The sequence below is a fragment of the Corvus moneduloides genome, chromosome 4 (assembly GCF_009650955.1).
Source record: "Corvus moneduloides isolate bCorMon1 chromosome 4, bCorMon1.pri, whole genome shotgun sequence".
NCBI classification, from domain to species: domain Eukaryota; kingdom Metazoa; phylum Chordata; class Aves; order Passeriformes; family Corvidae; genus Corvus; species Corvus moneduloides.
Genome location: NC_045479.1, coordinates 25,223,960 through 25,247,016, shown reverse-complemented (window position 1 = coordinate 25,247,016; position 23,057 = coordinate 25,223,960). Strand labels below are relative to the sequence as shown.

General features: G+C 44.7%; 1 protein-coding gene across 1 annotated transcript; it reads right to left on the bottom strand.

Moving 5' to 3' along the window:
- Positions 1 to 633: 633 nt before the first annotated feature.
- On the bottom strand, positions 634 to 22,969 carry ACO2 (aconitase 2). Its single transcript, XM_032105283.1, has 18 exons — positions 22,863 to 22,969; positions 17,082 to 17,224; positions 15,760 to 16,018; positions 13,516 to 13,608; positions 11,461 to 11,619; positions 11,100 to 11,250; positions 9,716 to 9,820; positions 9,363 to 9,454; positions 8,976 to 9,081; positions 7,706 to 7,863; positions 6,579 to 6,652; positions 5,783 to 5,894; positions 5,485 to 5,607; positions 5,130 to 5,285; positions 2,946 to 3,137; positions 1,979 to 2,111; positions 1,545 to 1,666; positions 634 to 1,137 (listed from the first exon to the last, which is right to left on the bottom strand). Exons 1-18 carry the CDS (start codon positions 22,896 to 22,898, stop codon positions 994 to 996), a joined length of 2,358 nt encoding a protein of 785 aa, XP_031961174.1. The 5' UTR covers positions 22,899 to 22,969; the 3' UTR covers positions 634 to 993.
- Between the last annotated feature and the right edge of the window lie 88 nt (positions 22,970 to 23,057).

Here is a 23,057-nt window from a genome sequence, read left to right as displayed (position 1 = left end):
ACAGAGCAGCAGTGCTCAGACACGCAACCATCTAGCTCTGGTGGAAACAACTGTTTGCAGAAACCCCCCGGCTGTTTGTATAGGTGGAAATTTGGGTGAAACAAATGAGCTTCTACACAGGCTGTTTTGGGGTAGTGCCAGGGCAGTGGGAAGAAAACAGTCCAGCTACTCCAAGTAGGTGTTTTGCTCAGCTCCTTTTGGACATGGTCAGGGCTCCCAAGAGTGTAGTGAGGTGGTAGTGATGTGGTTTTGTGTGCTGTTCTCATGAGAGACTCCTCAACATCCATCTCCTGCTATAAGTAGTGCTTTAGAAAACTAGCTAAGTGTGCAGTGCTGGAAAAGCAGATGCAGCAGGTGCTCTTTGCAAGTTTGTCATCGCTGCAATAGTGGCAATGTTGCTCTGGACCAGAATGTAGGGGGGGAAGGTGGTCATAATCACAAGTGTAGCCTGCAGTAGGTTAATGTCAAGAGCTAAACAGTCCAGGACAGCTGTGAGGGCTCTTTTTTTACCATGCTGAGTTAATGTTTGATTTGGTTTTTTTGTCCATATAGTAGTGATTTACAAGAAGTTCTTTCCCACCCTCCCAGCAACACTGACAAGGATTAGGATGATGAATACAATAACACATGGCAGAAGAGATGGTCACATTCTTTATTTTCATTTTAAGTCTTTAGCCATCAGTAAAGTGAATGGGCAGAAAACAACCAACTGAGCAGACAAACCCACCTTAGCCAGTTATTTCCAAATATAAATAACTGAGAGAGAACTGAAATTGAGCCAAAATAGAAAAAGGGAGCTGGGGAATTTAAAAGACAAAAGTAAGCCTAGCTGCACTCCCTTTTCATAGTGTCAGTGAAGAGGAAGTACCGTAACAAAAAGGAAGCTATGGTTACATTTGATCAGACATTTATTCCAACAGTAGGCATGGAATTGCACTTTCATGAAAATGCCAAAGCTGAATCGAGTCCAGTGCACTGGGGCATTGTGCGCACTTAGCTTGATTTCTGCTGCAGCTCCTTCATTCTGTTCAGGGCACTGCCAGCCTGAAACCACTCGATCTGCGACTCATTGAAGGTGTGGTTCAGCATGATTGTTTCTTGGCTCCCATTGGGATGCTTGATGATGCATTTCAGAGGCTAAAGGAAGAAGACAGTTTTATTTTTCCTTCTCTTTCAAGGGAGAAGGTTATCTGAAGCTTCTCACAGGAAAATTCCTACATGGTTTTAAAGGACTGAAAAGGGAAAATTGCAGCTCAGGGTGGATCTTAACATAAAAGTGAGGTTGCAGTTCCTTCTAAGGAACACTCATACTTAAATCAACAAGTCCAGGAATTCAGACTATCGTACAAAGGTTTCTCTTAACTATTCAGAACACCGCTGATTTTGACCTGCCCTGTATCTCCCAGCCCACCATGTCTCACCTGGCTGGCAGGCTGCACTGCTCATCAGTGCCAGTGCTGCCTCACAAGCACACAACTCACCATTGTTCCCCATTAGTGGCACATCCCTGCCCCAAGTCCATGACAAGACACCCAGACAGTTACCTTTCCAGGTGCAAAGTCTTTCAATCCCACGATGCTTAGCTTATCCACAGGATGAATCTTGTTGTAGTCTGCTGGATCAGCAAAAGTGAGAGGCAGTAGACCTTGCTTCTTCAGATTGGTTTCTGTGGAGAACAAACCACCAACCATGCTTGTAACACCCTGCTCCAGGGAAGTGGGATTACCTTCTAGCTGCCCAGTGCTTCTCCAAGTCCTACTCCAGCAACAATTACTATCTTTGTACCAAAACCAGCATATCCCTTGTTTGTGGCATATCTAACTAGGTATGTAACAGGACTCCTGACAGGAAGGACCTTGCTGTCTCTCAGCAGGGAGGGTTCATGCCTGTAGGTGTTGAGCCCTGGGCAAGATAAACACCACTTCCACTCACACCAAACACATCCTGTTTACAACACCATAGGGGAAGCCTGACTCACCATGGATCCTGGCAAAGCTCTTGGTGATGATGACCCTTCCTCCCAAGTGACGTGGCTCCAATGCTGCATGCTCCCGGCTTGATCCCTCACCATAGTTTTCATCCCCAATAACTGCCCATTTGACACCCATTTTCTGTGACAAAAGACACAGATTTTCATTTATGCAGCCACTCAAGCAAGGAATTAACAATAAATACCCACCCACACATCTAATTTCAGCACTTCACTGACATTGCTATGCCATGGTGCTTTCTCCCAGAAGACTCCCTTGGGTTCTGAGAAAGGAGAGAAATAAAGGAGTTAAGTGCTTCACAGCAGTTAGGCACTGCCATCCTTGCTGACAAGGGCTGAGGATTGCCCTTGGGATCCAGAGCAAATATTTTCCTTCATTTTCCTGCCACCTCTCCTTCCACGGTGCTATGCCAGACCAGTGTTTGCACCAGCCATGACCTCTGCTCTACTTCTGGGAGGGATATGGAAAATTTTAACTTCTCTCTACTGAAAGAGCCAATTTGAGACAACTGCCAAGTTGTCCAGAGGGTAAAAGGACATTTCTTGAGATTTGAAGCCAAGTGTTAAAGAATAGAGGGGATAAGACTGTAATTTATTTAAACATTAGACTAGTCACAGGTGAAGCATTCCAGGAGGCAAGATTTAGTCAGTCTGATGACACCCATGCCTTGTAAGGTGTGCAGAGCCTAAAGAAGTTCTTCCTCTTTCGTTTGTGATTTCTGGTTCCCTCTGAGCCACGAGATCCTCCTCTCTCTTCCCCACAGCAGGTAGGGACAGAATCTCCTACAGGAACCACAATCATTAGAGTAAATACCAAGAAAATGCCTCAATGCCGAGTAAATCTGCAGCTGCTGTTACTTGAGAGCAGGAGGGTGAGATCCTTATTCTTGGCACAGACTACCCAAAGTGTAAACATCCTCTTAAAATAGATGTATGTGTCAGGAGAACATCTCACCTTGTAGTAACGGGCTGTGTCTGGGACTGGGCCAAACTCCTGGGTTAATGCATTCCGCACAGAGTTGGCTTTGCCGTTTTCGATGTTGATGGCACCAATGAGCAGGTTGTTGGAGATGTTGTCCAGATGGCCACGGAATTTGAGCCACGGTCCAGCTGCAGAAATATGATCAGTGGTGCATTTCCCTTTTACCTAAAGTGTAGTAGAAGAGAAGAATGTCTTAGGATGGAGTAATGTACTTGACCCTTCCTTAGCACTTTTAACTGTGAAGCATTAATTGGGAGGAGTGGTCGATACTCCAGAGGGCTCTGCACCCTTCAAAAGGACCTCAACAGGTCAGAGACGTGGGCGGAGAAGAACTGAAGTTTAGCAAGGGCAGGTTCAGGGTCTTGCACCTGGGAAAGAGTAACTCCATGCACCAGCACAGGCTGAGGAAGCAGCCTGCTGGAAAGCAGCTCTGCAGGGAAAGACCTGGGGGTCCTGATGGACAACAAGCTGTCCATGAGCCACCAGTGTGCCCATGTGGCCAAGAAAGCCAATGGTATCCTGGGATGCATTAGGAAGAGCATTGGCAGCAGGTCAAGGGAGGTGATTCCATCCCTCTAATCAGCCCTAATGAAGCCACATCTGGAGTGCTGTGTCCAGTTCTGGGCTCCCCAGTACCAGAGAGACCTGGAGCTCCTGGAGCAGGTCCAGGGGAGGGTGACAAAAGCAATTAAGGGACTGGAGCATCTCCTGTTCAGCCTCAAGAAGAGACAAATGAGAGGAGACCTCTCATTTACAGTATCTCTAAGTATCTGAAGAGAGGGTGACAAGAGGCTGCAGCCAGGCTCTTCTCAGTGGTGCCAAGCAACAGGACAAGAGGCAACGGGCAGAAACTGAGGCACAGGAAGTTCCACCTGAACATCAGGAAGAACTTCTGCACTGTGCAGTGACCACACACTGGAACAGATTGCCCAGAGAGGCTGTGGAGTCTCCCTCACTGGAGATAGTCAAGAACCAGCTGGACACAATCCTGTGCCATGTGCTCTGGGATGACCCAGCTAGAACAGGCAGGTTGGACTAGATGACCCACTGTGGTCCTTTCCAACCTGACCCATTCTGTGATCATCACATCTCTTTTCAAAGGCACAAACCCAAGAAAAGTGCATCAGTTATAGAATCAAGGCACTCTAAAGCAGAACAAAGTGGTCATTCTGCATGCGTTGGGTAAGAAGGACATCACTTTTCCAAAGAGTAAATTACAAAAATCAGCTTAGCCATAACATCTCCTGCCGTGTCCTCACTTCCCTCAGCAGCAGGTTGTTCAGGTACAAAAAGCAATTAAGGCCCTTCCTGCTACAGCTCAGCCTCCCTGCTGGGCAACTTCAACAAGATGCCAAGTGTTACCCTCTAAGTTTCCAAACTGCACATAAGCCTTCTCAGCTTGTAAGAACAGCATTCCCAACCAGAGATAATGGCCTTCCAACTGGTAAGTTCTAAAGCGCTTATAAAAGAACTGCCTGTGTCAAAAACTTATGCATAGCAGTACGGCCCTTGGGAGTACCTCCAATTCTGCCACTGAGAATCAGGAATGTTCCCAAAGGTCAGTTCATAAGGGATTGCATTTCAGAACCCCTCACCATATCAACTGACGCTTCCATCTGTTAACTCACCTCAGGCAGTGAGCAGAAACCCATGTCTCCATTGAAAGACCAAATTGCAATGTTTAACAACTGTGAAATAATTTCTCTTTCTATAAAGTGGGAAGAGAACATGCGTACTGATGGATGAGAAGTTCCCAACGACCTCATTTCAGACAAAATACATCTTAGAACAGTCAGAATTAGAGATGCTAATTAAGGAACCCATCTACCTTTCCACTGCAGGTTATAACTGGGACAAATTCTGCAGACTGCACGGTCTGGGCAGGATCATATTACATGCTTTAACAAGCTTGTTTTTGCATGGTATTAGCAAACCACTAGCCCAAAGGAGAAGAGTCACTTAGTTGTAACAGAAAAAAGTATCAGAAGGAAACACCTGGAAGAAAGGAAGACTCTTGCTTCCTTTTCCATAACAATGTGGTTGTAAGGGAGGGAATCAGGTATCTCAAAGGTACATCCAAAGCTTCTAGCAGTTGCTGTGCAAACCCCTGTTCAAGCAGACCTGTCATAGCTGATGCTCCCCCACTTTGTTCCCGACCTTGATGAGGATCAGCATGTCTTCTAGATCCTTGCCATCCCACTTATCAAAGGGCTCAAGAAGCTGGAGGCGCTGGCTGGTGGGGCTCACATCCACATGCTGCCCACTGCCATCCTTGGGAGGGTACTGATAGGTGTCCTGGCCTGGGTCAAACTCCTTCCAAAGAAGAAAGGAAAATCATCAGCCTCAGCCATCCCCAATAGCATGTGAAGAACAAGCCAATACTGGCAACTGCACCCATTATAGCTCTACCACCATGTAAGAAAGAGGTCAGTGCATGTAAATTGCCTCAGTACATATACACCACTGCCAGTGTCAGGTCTTCCCTCCCTCTGCCTCCAGATGGAGCAGTTACCAGCTTGGGCAGCTCATCTGCATCAGGTGCCTCTAGTTTAAACTTCTTCCCATCTGCTCCTGTCAGGTAATCTGTCTCAGGGTTAAATTTTAGAGTGCCAGCAATGGACAGGGCTGTGACAATCTGAAAGAAGAAAAAAGACAAATTTAAAGGCATATTCTACCTCTCATATCTTCATCTGAAAATCCTACATCTAATGGTCTCAAAGCCACCAGCCAAGCTACTAACCAAGGCACACTGGGCTTCTTCTGCAGGCACCCTGAACTATTCCACAGCCCCTCCTCTGGCTGTTTCTTACCTCTGGAGAGGTCACAAATGCGTGAGTCTCTGGATTGGCATCATTGCGACCTGTGAAATTCCGGTTGTAGGACGTAACTATTGTATTTTTCTCTCCTTTCTTGATGTCCTTCCTGTGAAAGAAGCAAACATGCCCATCAGATCCAAACGGAGTACTGCTTCTAGATGTCTCACTGCTAGAATCCCCCAGCTTGGTTTTGGCAGCAATCACTATCTTAGAAATACGAGCTGGTGCCTGGGCATGTTTTCCTCCCTTAAGCACAGACCCAAAATGAATGAATGCAAACCCAAGTCAGACACTGATTCTTGCAGTAGTTTTCACAGCCCATGTTGTTCACTGTTGAACTCTCTAAACAACAATCAACTAAGTACATTGCCTTTGGATAACCCAGTCAGCCATAACTAAGCAACATAAGAATGTGCCTCCCATCCCTTCTATTGGGAATTATTCTCCCTGCCACTCCAATGACTGAAGCTGGACCGATTCACTTCTCCTATTTTAAAAGGATCGTACAAACTCCAGTCCACTCTCTCACAGACAACACATCTCTCTCCCCATTCTTTGCCTACTAAAAAAAGCCTCCAGAATGTGTGTCCATTCTGCAGCTTCATTCACCTAAAGGCTCAATATAAATCTGCAGTCCTTCTTTTCTCCTCCTCCAGTGCCTATCAGATGGCCAGTTGGTTTTTAAACATTTAATTCCCCGTGGGCTGTACTTACAATCAAATCCAGCTTCACAGAGCATTTTGGGAGCTAAAAGATACAAAGCTAGAGTGAGGTCCATCTTTCATTTTACCTGTCCCACTGGCCGATGCATGGCCCACAAGCATTGGCAAGAACCAGCCCTCCAACTTCTCGCAGGATTTTTGCCTGGGGGCAGAGAACACCTTTGTTACTGGTAGAATACCTGGAATAATTTTCTGGGGTTGCTCTTTCAGGGGAAGAAGACACTAAAAAGAACCACCAAGCCTGAGAAAATTCCCTTCCTTGTTTCAGTTTTGAGTTACTTTTATAAATACATGGGGTTTGACCCCAGTAAGACTGCAAGTTAACACTGGGGCAGAGCACAGGATGACTGGCCATGATGTTTCCATTCTCTACCTGCTTCATCTTCAGCAATGCAGCTACTTATAGATATTTGACTGAAGGGCAGTGTCTGGTCTGATTAATATTCTACAGACTTCCTGTCTATGTAAGGAGAGAATTGGCAAGCATGTGTGCCTGCTCAGTCTACTCAGCAAACAGCTCAGTTAAGGGGGCAGCTGGTAAGGAAAGGTATGAGTTGAAAGGTAGGACTTGGTTGGAAGAGCCATTAAGCATTGGCTGGACATAGCCATGTGTAAAGACTTGGTCCTCACACGATGACAGCAGCTAACATTTACTAAATAGTAAAACTAATTAAAACAACATTTTCTGCACAGAAAAAAGGGAGAAAGTAGGTAATGGTTCCTCAACAGAAACATTCCTTTTAAAGCCAATATGAGTTTTGCTGTAAGTTTGGTCTAAACTGGGAACCACCTTCCAAAGGGCGTGCTCTCTTTATATATTGGGATAAAAGTGGATTGCAGCCCTTTGTCAGCCATGGCCATCTACAGAATCCCAGGAGCATGAGACATCCCTTGCTATGCATACTGTTATCTCCTCAGGGCCCCAGCTCCTGACAACTGCCTCAGCTTTGTTCAGTTCTAATCCTGTTCTTATATGCCCAGGTAGTAAAGATACCAGGTGAAAACACTGTCAAGGTGATGGCAGGACCCACAGGCACAGTAGCACAAAGCCAGTTACTGCATCAGTAATTGCGCCTCCAGCAGTAAGTGAAGACAAAGTTTAAGAGGTTTCCATCAATTAACTCTGGCCCCCTGAGCACTGTCCTGAAGAATTTAACCCTTTCTGTTTGGAAGTGCAAAGAGCAGCCATACTCACATAACCGTCTCTTTCAATGGTGGCACGGATCTGCTCTGAGCCTGGTGTGATTGTGAACTTGGATTTGCACTTCAATCCATGTGCGAGCGCCTGTTTTGCCACCGCTGCCGAGCGTCCCATGTCCTCATAGCTGGAGTTGGTGCAGCTGCCAATCAAGCCTGTGGTGTTTGACAGAAACAGGGTGGTGGTTACTGCAGCCCTGGTATTTGGAAGATTCTCCCCGACCCGTCTCCCAGAAGAAGAAACAAGGGACAACCACCTTTTCTGCTGACAAGGAATCTGAAAGGGTTTCAGGTACTAACACTGCCAAGCCTCCCAGCAATATACTGTGGTCACAAGCAGTCCATTGTCCAGCTCTGGAGGTTGCACAGTCAGAACACACTACCCAGTCACTAGTCTAACCTAACTAGGTTGCTGTTTTACAAGACCTGAGTGTCACCTACTTGCACTTTGGTTAAGCAAATTACCAAGGAGAGGTATTGTTCCACAAAGACAAAAAAGGCTTCAAATCAAGATGGCAAGAAATGGAGGAAATGATGAAAAGAAAGCATCTTTTTTACAGTATGAAGACCACACGAGGACATCCTGTACCATTCTGACAGCATTCTGGCATTAAGCAGCAAAATATATACTCGCTTTCAGTTACAGCTGCTGTAACTGTATCCTATTTGTAACACTATCATATAATACATTTCCCACCTGGTATGTGGTTTTACAATGTATTTCCATTCTTTTCATTCCTCCCTCCACTCCAGGAGCAACAGTTGAGAAGCCAGCCCACAAGTTACCATCCCAAAAGCAAGTACATAAATTCCCAAGCCTGCTTTTTAGGACAGCAAGTACTAACTTTACTATCTCCCAAGAGCTCAACAGCCAGCTGCTGGGAGTGCTGACAATCATGCTCCTGACAAATCTCTGCAACAGGCAAATCCACGCCACAGACCTTTAACAGAAGTGATCTTCAATGGGTGACACTCCTGTCAATCCAAACATTCAAAGGTTTCAAAAATGGAAGAAAACCTAGTCTACCTCCTGAGATTAAAATCCCTCCTACTGTCCTGGATCTCATCCTACACACTTGGCCCATGTGGTCACTACTTTTCCCAGCAAATTCATACGGCCATGAAGAGATGACACTGCACCAAAGTCAAAGGACATACAGCAGCAGTGAAAAAACTGGATCCCAGGCTATGTGACCAACAGCTTATCCCAAGACAGCAATATTGATGCCACAAGTATGAAGGCAGAGGAAAGAGCAAATGCTACCCACCAACTCTGATATCAACAGGCCAGCCCTCCTTTTCTGCCACAGCACCAATATCTGACACAGGGTGCGCCAGGTCTGGTGTGAAAGGTCCATTGATATGCGGTTTCAGCTTTAAGAAAGTGACAAAGTCAGAAATTACAGTAGCAAAGAATAACCCCAAAACACAGCAGCAAATCAATTCCTTTCATAGCTCTGTCTGGAAGCTGTTTAACTAGGATTCTCCTACATGAACACTGGAGCACAAGCTGTCAGTGAAGCAGACCTGAATGTATTTCACATGTTCTAGCACAGCACCAGGGGTGTTGCATCAAACTCTCAGCTTGGTCCTCATTCACACAAAGCAGAGTCATGTCACAGCATCTAAGATGGCAAGAAGAAAGGAAGTCTTACCTCACTGAGGTTGATTTCTATCACCTGGTCATACTGACAACCAGAATCTGGTACCAAGTGTTGCTTGAATTCATCCGCTAGTGCAGCTATATCTGGAATAAGAAAGAGGCAAGATCTGGAAAGTGCAGCAAATATGAGGGAGAAGAAAAAGTCTAGAACAACTAAACACAGGGGGTCCACTGCGGAGTTGCCCAGCCACTTCATCTAGAGGCTCCCTACTCGTATCAGATGACCCACAGGACCACACAAGGTCAAAAGTCACATCAGACAACACTGTAGGAGGATACTGCTCCCAGAATACACCTTCACTTGAACCCGTACTTCTACCCACTTCAGCCCCCAAACCCTCTTACCAGCTCGCCCAGTCTTGCCCAAGTATTTCTTCATGCGTTCGTTGTAAGGGAAGATCGATGTGGTAGCTCCGATTTCAGCCCCCATGTTACAGATTGTTGCCATTCCTAGAGAAGTGGGAGAAGACCATGGGTCAAATGAGAAAGTCCAAGGCCACCCAATTCTCCAAAAGTCAGTACATGCAAAAGACAGCAAAGCTAAGAGAGATCAGGGCATCAGCCACAGAAACCTAAACCCACAGCTGAGAGGACACTGACAACATGATGGCTGGCTCAGCCCCATATGTTTCTGATCAATACAGTGCCTGCGACCAGACTCTTGTGGAAGGAATGAGCCAAAAGTTGCACTGATACCTGCAGATACTGGAAGGGATAACAAGGAACCCTTGTCTGCACAGAGCACCAAATAATTTACAGCAGTGAGCAGTGTCTCTGCTACCTGCAATGGGTGTCCTATCCCTCCCTACCATCTCATTTATCTTTCCTGGAGGAGCCAGACATTTGTGAGAAATTTAATAGGGCTGAATAAAATGCTTCCAGTGATGGAACACAATAAAAAAACCCCTAATATTTGCTCCCAGCACTGGGATCAACCATCCCGTTCAAGGATACAGCAATGAAGCTGTAGAAGCTCCTGTTTTACATTTAACAAGCTGGAAACAGATATCAAATTCCTCTGATTTCATAGAAGAAAAATCCCAAATTGCTCTCAGTTTGTAAATCAAGTATTCCAAGTTGTAGCCAAGTCATGCAAATTGAGAGAAGTCCAGCTTGAAGGCTGCACTTCAAGCCAAAGGAAGGAACATTTCTTGTAATTTGGTCCTAACTAGCACATTACAGAGAACTGCAATTTTTGCTAGTTCAAATTCAGCACCCAAGACCCACAATTAGCTACTATACAACTGCATACTACAAACTGCTTTCTGGTCTATCCTCTGCCCTCTTTGCTTTTCTAAATAGCTTTTTGTTTAGCAGCTGTCACACATATATTCCCTTTAACCTGTTTCTTTTTTCTATTCACAGCCTATTTTAGGCTGAAATGAAAATGTCATTCCTTTATTGCTGACATCTCCACCCTCTAAGTATACACTGGAATACATCCACCCTTATTCTTATCCTGATGCACCATCTTACAGGATTCTTCACAATTAACCATTCCACGTTCTCAAAGTCACAAGAAGATTTAATGGAGACAGGTCAGTTTTTCACTGAGAGGGAGTGCTATCTTGTTACACCACTCTCCCAGTTTGCAACGTACAAACTGCGGGGCCAGGCTAAGGGAGAACATTTAGTACTTCTTGCTTGATTTCCCTCCCAGCCTCCATAGATAGCTCAACACCCAGCTCCACCAACAATCCACTCAGATAAGAGATCTGTGTTGACTTACCTGTGCAGGAGATTGAATCAACACCCGGCCCATGGTATTCAATGATGGCGCCCGTTCCACCCTTGACAGTCAGGATGCCAGCCACTTTCAGGATCACATCTTTAGGAGAAGTCCAGCCTGAGAGCTTGCCAGTCAGTTTTACACCAATAACCTGAGCAACATCAATGAGGGAAAAAAATTAAAGACACTGACATCACTTCCTGTCAGAAAGGAACAGTATATAGCTCTCCTGTGGGGTATATTCCTGTCAGACTGCAGTGGTATCTGGTGCCTTATATACATAGTGCTTGAATATCAATGCTCCTTACACATCATACATTTCTTCCTTGGCACCAAAGCTTAGTATTCCTTCTGCTCCTACCTTTGGGCATTTGAGCTCCCAAGGGATTCCTGCCATGACATCCACAGCATCGGCTCCACCCACACCAATGCAGATTCCCCCCAAGCCACCTCCGTTGGGGGTGTGTGAATCTGTGCCGATCAGCATAACCCCAGGATAGGAGTAGTTCTCCAGAATTATCTGAAAATAAAAATGGATTGTTTGCTTGCTTGTTTCTTGGAAAAGGAGTGGGAAGACAGCAGAAAGAAAACAAGAACAAAAGTTTAGACCAGTTTGTATTTGCAGATTTCAGTAGCAAGAAAATAACTGAATTTGGGTTGGATTGGAAATTCTATTTCAAACTCCATGTGGAGGATGTAATGACAGAACAAGGCAGCAAGTCTCAGCCCCAGGATCCTTGCTCATCCCAGAAGAAGAAAAAAAATTAGGAAACAATCTCCTTTTTTCCCTTCCAGTTTAGGCTTTTGCTAAGGTGCCACCTTTGTTAGGGCTCAAGAGTCTGTTCCATAATCTCCATACCTTAATTAACAGCTGAGCAAGTCAGTTCACTTATCCAATGCTAGAGAGACCTTCTGTAGCCTTTATGCTCCCATAGCAGTAGAATACCAACAGACTCCTCCAATCCGTGCTGCCAGCAAAAACTTAATTACATAGAAAAACTTCTCCCCAAGACACCAAGAGGCTGCCCTTCCCTTATTTCTGCTACCGATTTCCTGCAAGACTTTTCAAATATTAACAAAATCATTCTTCAATGAAAAAATGAGTTTTCTGTGGTAGCAACACTGCAGAGAACTCAAGCTAATGAACTTACTGCGTATGTGCCACACCAGCACTAAGAACAGCCCTTCTGGGAAGCACAGAACTCACAGCACATGCATCACAGAACAGAACTAAGGTGGTCCTTTACCAAAAACACCAAGAACTGTCAGCTTTATATCCTTGTAGCCACATTAATGTATTTGTGTGAGAAAGGTCACTCTCAAGGCCTCACTTTGGCAGAGTTGTACTCTGAAGCTATACAACAGGACCAGTTTCCTCCAGCCAGAGAAAGTCAGCCACACAGAGACTGGTAACCACAGCACGAAGCTATGTTGCCGTGTGACAGATGTTACGAGTGGTTTCAGAACACAAATGACCCGAGGTGTTCCCATAACCTTTTGAAGAGTTCATCTGTTGCGTCATGTTAAGGTAACCTTAGTAACTCATTTTGTGGCTAAGAAAACATAGCAGAGAGCTATTGACTGCACCTGGTCACAAGTTCCCTGCTGACAGGATGTTTGCCAGTCATCCATTCTCCTCTCCACTCCTTTTGCTTCATGCTGCTCTTCAACTTTTGCTGTCTGACACTCAGAGGAACAATGAAAAATGACTACTGGACCCTCAAAGCAAACCAACCACAAGCAAGTTAGGGACATCCTGACAGAGGTGTTGATTTTAAAAAAACAAAAGCCTCATTAAGTGGTAAGTTATCTTGGGACTGTTCATATCCTTTTTTAGATTCAAGTGTAATAACAAGAGAATCTCAGACTTGGAAACTGTTTTGCATTTTATTCAAATTCACCTAGCAACTCCTTATGTGTTGCCATTCTTGAGTACTTGAAGTATGCTGCTCTGTTTTGTCCTCATATACTCTTCTGGGTTTTATGGAACTAAATGCATACATAATAACCCTAAAAAAAGTACGTTCCCAAGGCTGCTTTCCTTACCACCAAAAGCAATTCACATTAACCCTATGTAGCCAGCTCCATGGCATCACCTTACTGTCTCAATTGTACTAAGAGGAGCCAGCCCACAAGCAGTTAAGGTATTTCAAGCTTCTGTGATTCACATGGCATGCTGTTGGCACTACCTAATCAGACATCAGGTTACAGTTTGACCAAAATAACCTTGAAAAAAAACCCACTGTTGTCAAGATAACTGAGAGGGGAGCAAGTAAGAAACCTCGCCTGCTTCGAGCAAATCAAGTTGTTTCCCTAAACTGGTGAAATTCTCTAATGGTTTGCACTTGAGCTCTCTCTCCACCCTAAAGAAGAAGACCCATTGCACATTCAAAGACTGCAAACACACACACTTTACCTGGTGAATGATTCCTGACCCAGGTTTCCAGAATCCCACTCCATACTTGGCACCAGCCGTTGCTAGAAAGTTGTACACCTCCTGGTTTATGTCCTATTCACACAGGGAAGCACAGACCATTAGTACCACATTTTGTTCTTCCATACATCAAAAGCTTGTTCAAACACGTTCCCTTCTCTCACATGCCTGCCTGTAGTTTGCGTCACAGTTTTGCAGCAGCTGGAGGGAGGCACACATCATTTTTAAAACCAAAAGGTTAAAATTGTTTGACAGACAGTTGTAACAGGCCATTTAATTTCATCCCACTTGTAGCTCTACTAAAAGCATCTTTTTTTCTAGTTTCTAATTCCAGACAGCACAATTTAAGGAAAATCCTGCCAGTAAGGCATTTAAAAATCCTGTGCTCACTTTTTCTATTCTCAGGGGTTTTTTTTAACCTGTTTCCCTCACTCATTCTAGCCCCTCCTTCCTTCTCTACCAGGTGTTCTTTTTCCTATACAGATGCTTTGGCAACATTTCAAACCCCTTAGATAACTATTTTGGCTTTATTTTTACAGATTAGGAAATGAAACTGGAAGTTGTTCGCTGCCAGGGGATTTGGTGAGTGTCATTTGTCATTCTAGCAAGTCCCCTCTTTAAGACTCACACAATGCTGCCTTTCTTGCTGCACTGTCACCATTATTGGTGGAGGTCACACCGTGAAAATTGCTTGTGAGAAAAACCATGGTTGCCAAGGAAGTATGACACTATTATATCCTAACAGTTCTTGGCAGAGGAGTGCTGGAGTAGATAAGATAAGCACTAGAAGGAGAGAATTTCTTAAAGACTGTTCTCATGCAGCTAAGCTTCAGAATAAAGGGAAAGGGGAAACGAGATAATTGAAGAATTGTCTCAGCACACATTTGCTGAAGTTTCCCATGAGGCAGCAGCAGCTCTTTAAGCCTCGTTTTCCACTGGGAGTTGGGTCACTCCACTCTGTTTGTGCATCCCTCCCCCAGTGAATCCAAACCACCCTCTGGCCTGCCAGCATTCATTGTGTGCCAACTGGCAGCAGCAGAAGCCAGTCAGAAGAAGGCAGGACCTTTACTTGCTCTGCTCAGAGTGGATGGCAAAGGAGGGACTCGGCTCAGTTCAGGGCTGCAGCAAATATAATTGCACTATAGAGAATAAATGCAGGAATAGGGGAAAGAGGAAAACAGGAGGTGAATGGGAGAAAAGAAACCGTCTGATTTAGTTAAGCCTCAATTTGTTAATTGCACAACTTAGGACTGAGACAAGCAGAGCAAGAACTCCCCAAAATCACTCCCAAGTAGTGCAAGTTGCTTTACTGTGGCCCACTGAAGAAAGCCAAAAGCAGATACTTCAACACCATGAATTTCTGAGAATAGATATGGACTAAAATCTTAAAATACAGCTGACCCCTGTTTACTGTTTCTAAATTCTGGTATCAACATTCAAGATGCAACTCCTCCTGGCTCTGACAGTGGACTTAGGCTAAGTCCACTTGGAGTAACAAGATTTCCTTGGCAGATGCACTGTGGTATGTTGGTCAGAGATAAATGTGTCTATATATTACAGAAGCTCATTTGGGGAGGAATAAACAGTAAAACAGTGGGTAGAAAACCTTAAAATGGCAGTGAATCAGCAGTTGGACAAACACCACCTTGAAATTCCCAAATAAAACCCAACATCCTCCATACTTTTACACACATTTATACCATCCTCATGAGCCGTGAAAGCTGCACATGATTCAGTTATTGCTCTTCAGATAATCACAAGCAAATGGTTTGGGAAAGTAACTGCTTGCCTCCCCCTCACAGGATACACCAGTGCAATGCAGACATATGTTCATTAAGTTTTTCACACTGCCATACTGTAACATAGAGTAATCTGACTTCCTTTTTTTCCCTTCAAAATGTATTTTTTTCTCTCCTTTAGCTGAAATATCTTCTCTCTCCAGAACACACATGATGTGGGCTTCCATCACTAACAACTTAAGACTAGCTTTTCCTACACTCATGGTCCTTTAAACCATGTAATGGATGAATTTCAGCTGATAAACTCCCAAAAATCCATTTAGTCTGTTTCTTCACTGCATCTGACCTACACAGCTGACCAGCCCAGGCAATCTGTTACCATAGCTGATTCCCGGCTGTCCTTCTGGGAAAAAATTTAAAATAAGCTCTTCCTTCAACTGGAAGGACATTCTCAAACAGACAGAAGTTAAGTCTCTGCAGTAGTGACCTTGGCTCTTTGAAGATCCTTTTCACCACCTGACTGGGCCTCAATGAGGTGATCACAGTGGATGGTGGAAGGCACAGCCACTTTTGGCAGCCCGCTGCTGATGAACTGAAGCATTGCCATCTGAGCTGTGGCATCCTGCATGGCCACACGGTCTGGCCGTAAGCGCAGATAGGTCTTGCCGCGCTCAATCTCCTGTTTTGCTGGGTCATCCAGGTGTCCATATACAATCTTCTCAGACAAGGTCAGAGGGCGGTCAAGCCTAGGGAGAATAATTTTAGTATCTGCATCTTGTGTACTTCAACATTTGCCCTTTTAAGCATGTAACAAAACACTTACCTATAGTGCTCAGACTATTAAGACCTATTAGCACACAGAAACCTCCATGCTCTTCTTACAGCACTAAAATATTAACTGGCACATGGCTAAAACAAGGGCTCAGTTCATAAAATTCAAAAATATATGAATTGATGTCATTTTATGCTTTCTTTTCTAATCTTCCTACACTGTAAAAGAAACATTGACTGCTCACTTCTTGAGTCACACTTCAGGACAGCAATGTAGAGGTGAGACAGAGGTCAGACTCAATTCACAAATACCAGATCCCACAGCAAATACAAGTGGGGTTTCGTGACCTCAGACCTTTCGTCCTGCATCAGTTGAGGAATCTATTTATGTATGTAGTGAGATCATCTGAGAAGTAACTAAATCAACACAACAACTTGAAATGAGAGCTACCACATTTAATAAAGGACACAAAGACTGAAGGACAAGTCATACAAAACACTGCCACAGTAAGTGGGGCAGGAATGACAATTTAGCAGGCACACAAGCCTCTATCAGCAGATTAAGGTCACTATGTTTACATATGCTATGAATTCCTAGCCCTTTGTTCCTAGTACCTAGAGCAGAACCCAGGAGAACACTTACTCTTGAAACACAGTGCAAAGAAGCATTAGCTATAACAACCACTGCCCACGCGCTGCTGCCCCAGAAAGAAGCAAGGGCCAATGCAAAGACTCCTCAACAAGGGCATTAAACAAAGAAGATGAAGCCATTTTTAGCACCTCCTCAGCACTGGCCTGGTTCTCTGAGTGTTGCAGTGCTTCATCATATCCTTCAACCCTTCCCATAGTGCCCCACCACTATGTGGAGACACTACAACTCGTGCTTCACTATATTTACAAGTGCCACTGTTCAATGCTGCTTTCCCTGGTAAACATTCCTTATGCCAGGGCCCCACAACATTGTTTTCTTCCCCTCCTGTCATTGCAGAGCTAAACTCAAAACACTGACCCCTCCCATCTTCCTTTCTCCACTCTTACCTCTTACGGACAATGTTGATGTTCTTCTCCAGCTTTTCATAATTTACATATTCATTAGGTTCAAAGTGGCTCATGGCCACCTTGGCCCGCTGGCACAGGACAGGAGCAACATGGTAGCGCCGTACCCCGCTATTCAAGGCATGCTGAAAAAAGGAGAGTATTAGCACTGGAACCTTGCAGAGTGAATTTCTGTAACATATCAATAAAAAATGTTTTCCAGTTTTTGTTAATGAGATTTTATAGACTGAGGAACAGAGAAATTGCAAGCGTTTTTAAAGGCACCCAAATACATTTCATCGTACAATACTGCATATTATGTTAAACAGTGAGACACCAGGTTACCCAGAACAGGTAGCATTTGTTGCACCATATGCCTTATGCTTTCAAATGAGAAATCTGCTTTCAGGCAATGCTGAGCCAATTCTCGAGCAAACACCAGTTTGCCATACTCCTGACACATCAGAGCCATGGCACAGAAGAACCAATGCCGTTTCTACAGCAAACTAACCCCAGGTTTGCATTTGCTTTCCGGCATTGACATTAGAGGAGTGGCAGGTGGCACAGCGTGGGTCTGAGTGGACATGCCTCTGTTCCACCATCACATGCTAAGTTTCTTAGGCAGGTCCCCGCAGACTGCTACAAAGCTTAGTAAATTTCCACATCAGGAGACTTTGGTGTACAAGCCTGGTCTACAATGTAACACAAAGCAGGAGAAGCAAGATGTGGAAAAAACGCACCAGCTCCGCCAAGCAGGCTGCACAGATCCAGGTGCTCTTTTCCTCACTCTCACAAAGGCACCCTTCACCTTTCGCCTCCAAAAAGCCTTGCACTTACCCTACAGGTGAGTTAATTGCATGACAGGTGAACTATACTGTGAGCTGAATGCATCAGCAGAAAATGCCAGAGGAAAAAAGCGCCCAAATTTCACTAGGCAGCCTCCACAGTGAGACAGTTTCTTGGAACACAGGAGAAGGGCAGGCTATGCGAGGCACCTTTACAGCACCTGACCTGAAAGAGACAGGTCAGTGCCCAGGGCTAAAAGCTCTCACGCTGCTTTGAAAACTGAGTCAGACAGCAGCCTCCATAAAAACTTCCAAGGATTTGGCACATGCATTTCTTACATGCTTTCAAAGTCTCACTCATCAGCATTACAAGTCTGGAAACAGACTGAAGACAAGAGTTCCTCCTCCTCCAGTATTATACTTTAATCTTAATCCCACTTTTTCTATTCATTTGCTACTTCAGAGTTACAAAGTTTTGATAAGTACAGGTTAATAAACGTGGCGGTATTACACTAAACGCCCCTTTTGTATGTGTGATTGTAAATCAGCAAATATTCCTCGTTCAGAACACAATCATTGTACCTACCATTGTTTTTGCACTGTCAAAAATACCTAGTCAATTCTTTTAACCTGTTCAAGCATTTTAATGTTTCCCTGTGAATATTTTTTCCAGCTTTCTTGTTACTAGCATTGAATACATTGCCTGAAATAATCATGATCAAAGAGACATCATCAATTTTTAGCCAAGTCTCTTGTTTTACTGTCCTTTTGATAACACTTGTTAGCATCCTTCATAACAAAAATTTCAGGAAAGCTAGGCAAGATCACACTGCTCAGCACACTAGCAATAAGGGTGCAGCTTGCATTTTTACCAAACTATCCTAAGCCATTATACAAAGAGCTTTTGGTAGAAGCAGTACAGACCTACAGCAGCTGCACACCTCTTTCATGAAAGAATATCTGAGGAAAATGAACCTGGTGGTACAAAAAGGGCACTGCTCCTTCAGGAACGCATGGGAAACCTAGTCATCAGATTTCAGTGTGCTGCACTTTAAGCTTAGAACTTCCAGAACTTATCACAGGTGTTACACTTTGAGACCTTTCCTTCTTCCACCAGCAAAATCCCCCAAACCACCCCCCCCTCAAAAACCCCAAAACAACCACCCAAACCAAATCAAACACCACCCAGCTTCTCATTGTTTAGCATACAAACTAGGCAAAGCTGCTCTTTACTAGTAGCGACATAACTTTTATGTTTGCTTTGTTCTGACGGGGATTTTTGTTTGGTTTTGGTTTGGGTTTTGTTTTTTTTTCTTTTACCTCACAAGATATTCACTGTCTTGTGATAGTCTACAACTGCTGGAGTGGCTGGAAAAAACACGGAGTCATTTAATCACTGCTCATGGAAAAATAATCTCTTCCCCAGACCAGGAAATGTGTTTAGATTTAATGTAGTAATTTCTTCTTAATTCATCATAGAGAAGAACAGATATGCAAATAGAAGTAACAGTAGAGGCTTCATAGCAACTTAGTCTTGCCTGCAACCAAAGCTGATTAAAATAGAAATCTGAAGCAGGGCTCTCCAAAAAGAGGTACAACAAAACTTTTCAAACAAAATTCAGGCAAAATCTTTTCCAATTGAACATACATGTCTATGGATCTTTTCACTTCATGAAATGGCACAAGCAAATGTAGTATTTCTTCTAATACTATGTCAGCGTTCAGCTGGTAATCGCAGAATCAGCAATACAAAGTAGTTGACTGCTGCTGACCACAGCTTCAGCCTACAAGAAGCAGGAAGAGAGCCTGCTTAAGGTGAAGGATTCTCTCTGAACCTGGAGAGGACTGGAAAACTGAAGGTCTGTTTCTGTGATGGTCAAAATGACCCAGGGAAAATAATTGTCTAGGCCAATCAGCTTCAAGAGACTAGAGAATCATTTTTCTCTACATAAGAATTTAAAGGGCACCTATTAAAAAAGTTCCATTTTCATTTTACTAGGATATAAATCTAATCCCGTATTTCTGCTGGGAATTAATGTGATTCAATATGGTTGTTCTCATGTTGGCACTCACCAAGCCTAAGGCTCCATCACCACCACCACCACCAAGCAACAGCATACACTGCCTGGTTCAAAAATCTGATCTCTCCTCACGAAGAATCTATAATATATCACTCATCACACCTGTCTGTTCTCCATGCCTGTCCTTTTTCTATTGCATCCTCAGAAAAAGGGTGGCAGAACTGCAAGATTAAGGAAAAGTCACAAGCCTGACAATTGCCAGCTTCATTCCCTCTCACTCTTCTCTGAGAGGGAATCTACTAGTGCTTTGTGGGGGCTTCCATGACATTTTTTAATAAGTAGTGAGAACTGCCTTGAGCCCAACAGCCACAGGAAGTAGGCAGCCAGCAATCTACACATTTTCCATTTTATCCAGGAACTGTTAATTTCCAGGCTGACCAAACAGCTGCCAAGTGACCTCCTCTCACCTGGCATTGAATCCCTTATTCCAGTATGAGTGTTCAAATTTCAGTAAAAGGAATGGCAGTAATTATTACAGGGCTCCTAAGCCTATTGGTATTTTATGAGGTGAAAAGCTTCCTTAAAAGACAGAAGAAAACCAGCCTAATAAATGGGTCATTATTTCTAAAATCTCTGTAAGGAAGCTGACACTTCTCTTTACAGATTTTAATGTACCTATCTTGCATTTAGCTCACTACAGTGAATGGTCCAGATGCAAGGGGAGACCGAATTCAGAAAATAACTTGCATTTTGGCAGCCAGTAAGGCAGACAAGCCCAGTGAGCAAAAGCTCATGTTCAAAAGAGTAGCAACTGTGTTACGTGCACTCCTATCTGGGAAATCTGTCCTAGAAATCCCAGCTGAAACCCAAAATATCATCTTTCCTCATCTTCCCTGATCTAAGAACACTGGCCAAGTTTCCAACATTCACCATGATTCAGCCTAAAAACAAAAAGCAGCGTGGTATCATCAAATTGTAAATGCAGGCTCATTTTCTAGACCCACCTCAAAAGAGCAACCAAAATTATGGCTCTAAAGATCCATTTAGTCCCAGCCAACATTTCTGCCAGATACACAAAGCTGCCCATGCATAATTGCAATACTTACCCAAAATGCCTTCAACAAACCCTTGATATTTCAGGCAGTTTAGTGCTTTACAGTCCTCCCTTTCAGTCAATCTTCAGCCAATGTGGCTCGAAAAATGGAATGGTACTAAAAGCATTATCTCATATAGGCAGAAAAGAGATCTTGACCCTTTGAGGCTATTAGAACTATACTTTAAATAGGACAGTCAGTCCAAATCAGGCTAATTCCAATTTATTTCTCTCAGAGGGAAGCTTTCTCTCCAGTTCCAAAACAGTTCCAGGATGGGAGGTGAGCAGAACCAATGTTAGTAACATGTGCCATGGGCAATGCTGGCACTGTCACCGTGAGTGACAAGATGATGCTCATATTCATTCATCTCTAGGCTGCTACACAGCAGAGAAAACCCCTGCCCCCTAAAGACATCACCTAGAGGCACGTTTGATTACCATCAGAGATTTAGTCCTTCACAGGGGGGAAAGAAATATGCACCCTGAGCCTGATAATAGAAGACAACCTCCTGGAACACTAAATTCCCCATACTGACTGTGCCAGCATAGCCTTTGTTTTGCACCACACAATATTAATTTTAGCAAATGACTGCTTGTTCTCATGCAATGTCACACCATTAAACGAGAACCAATTCATTACCCTAATAAAGGATTTCCCTGCATTTTATTAGTCATTTCTGTTCAAAGTACAAACTAAAAGCTATTTAACAACTAAGAACAAATACAGCAACATAACTGAAACAGTGCTATTCTGTACTTCCATTTAAATTTTAAAAATCCTATACTTTTCTAGAACACCTACCTCTAAAGCAAGACAGTAATACAAAACTGGAATTAAGATTCACAAAGGACTTTCAGAATACTAAACACCAACCAAATTCTTACTTCACTTCCCTAAGAAAGGGGAACACATTGGCCAAGGTCACAAGTGGCAAACTGAGAAGTTACAGGGTCTGCCTTTATCACAAGGGAGCAAAGGCTTCTGTATCCCTTAGCAACACTAAAAAGAACATTGCACCTGATATTTGCCTTCCAGGCTTTAAAAGATCATGAAAACTTTATTACTGAGTAGACATTAAACACAACAAAGTCTCAAGGAAGGGAATCTCTGTGGCAAGATCATATTACCGGCAAAGGTGAGTTTTAGAGGTCACAACAGACAAGACTATGAGAGCCACTATTACTGCCCCGGGGAAAAAGGCAGTTTATGTGCCTGACCCGCCTGCTTTTTCAGCCTTTGTAGTTCTCATTTATACAGAGACCCTGGCATCTTTGTCACCCAGGGGCCTCTGTTTGTATTAAAAGGAGAATTTTTGAAGCAAACTAGCCAAAACACAGCTCACACACAGAACAAGAAGTCACCTTGCGCTGCCGCACACCTATAAGGGAAAGTAATACAAGACGCGGGAAAGAAAAATGCCTGCCCCGGGGAAAGACCTTTTTATTTCACCGTTCAGGCCCACGCCCTCGGGCTCTCTGCCCTGCTGGGCCCGGGGCTTTGACAGCGACCCCAGCGCACCGCGGCGGGGTTCGGGTGGGCGGGGGAGGTGGCGGCGCCAGGCCGCGTCCCCGCCGCCCCGTTCACCTTGCGCTCACCTTGACGGCCGGCCGGCTCCAGCGGCGGGAGACACCCTGCCCCAGGGCCCGAGCAGCGGCCACGCCGCCGCCGCCAAAGCCGCGGCCTCCCCGCCATCGCCATGGAAACAGGGCGTAGGGCCGCACCGGGGACACGCTGACCTACACGCGGAGGCGGGGACGGCCCGGCCCCGAGGCTGCAGGCGGCCGGTCGCCCTTCCGGCCGCCCAGCGGGCAGTGTTCTTGTCCCCGCCGCAGTCCCTGCCGCCCGTCCTACCCACTGCCTGCCCCGCCCGCCGCCGCCGCTCACCCTCAGCCGAGCCGCCAACACGCAGTACGGCGCCATTTTGTTCACTGACAAAGATGGAGTCGCGCCGCGATGGCGTCACGCGGCCCCTTTGACATCTCCGGCGCGCGCCCGGGGGCGTGGCCGCGAGGGTCCTGGCAGGGGGACACCACGACAGGGAGAGGGTCGTCGGCTGCCACGCGGAGCTTCTCTGGGCGG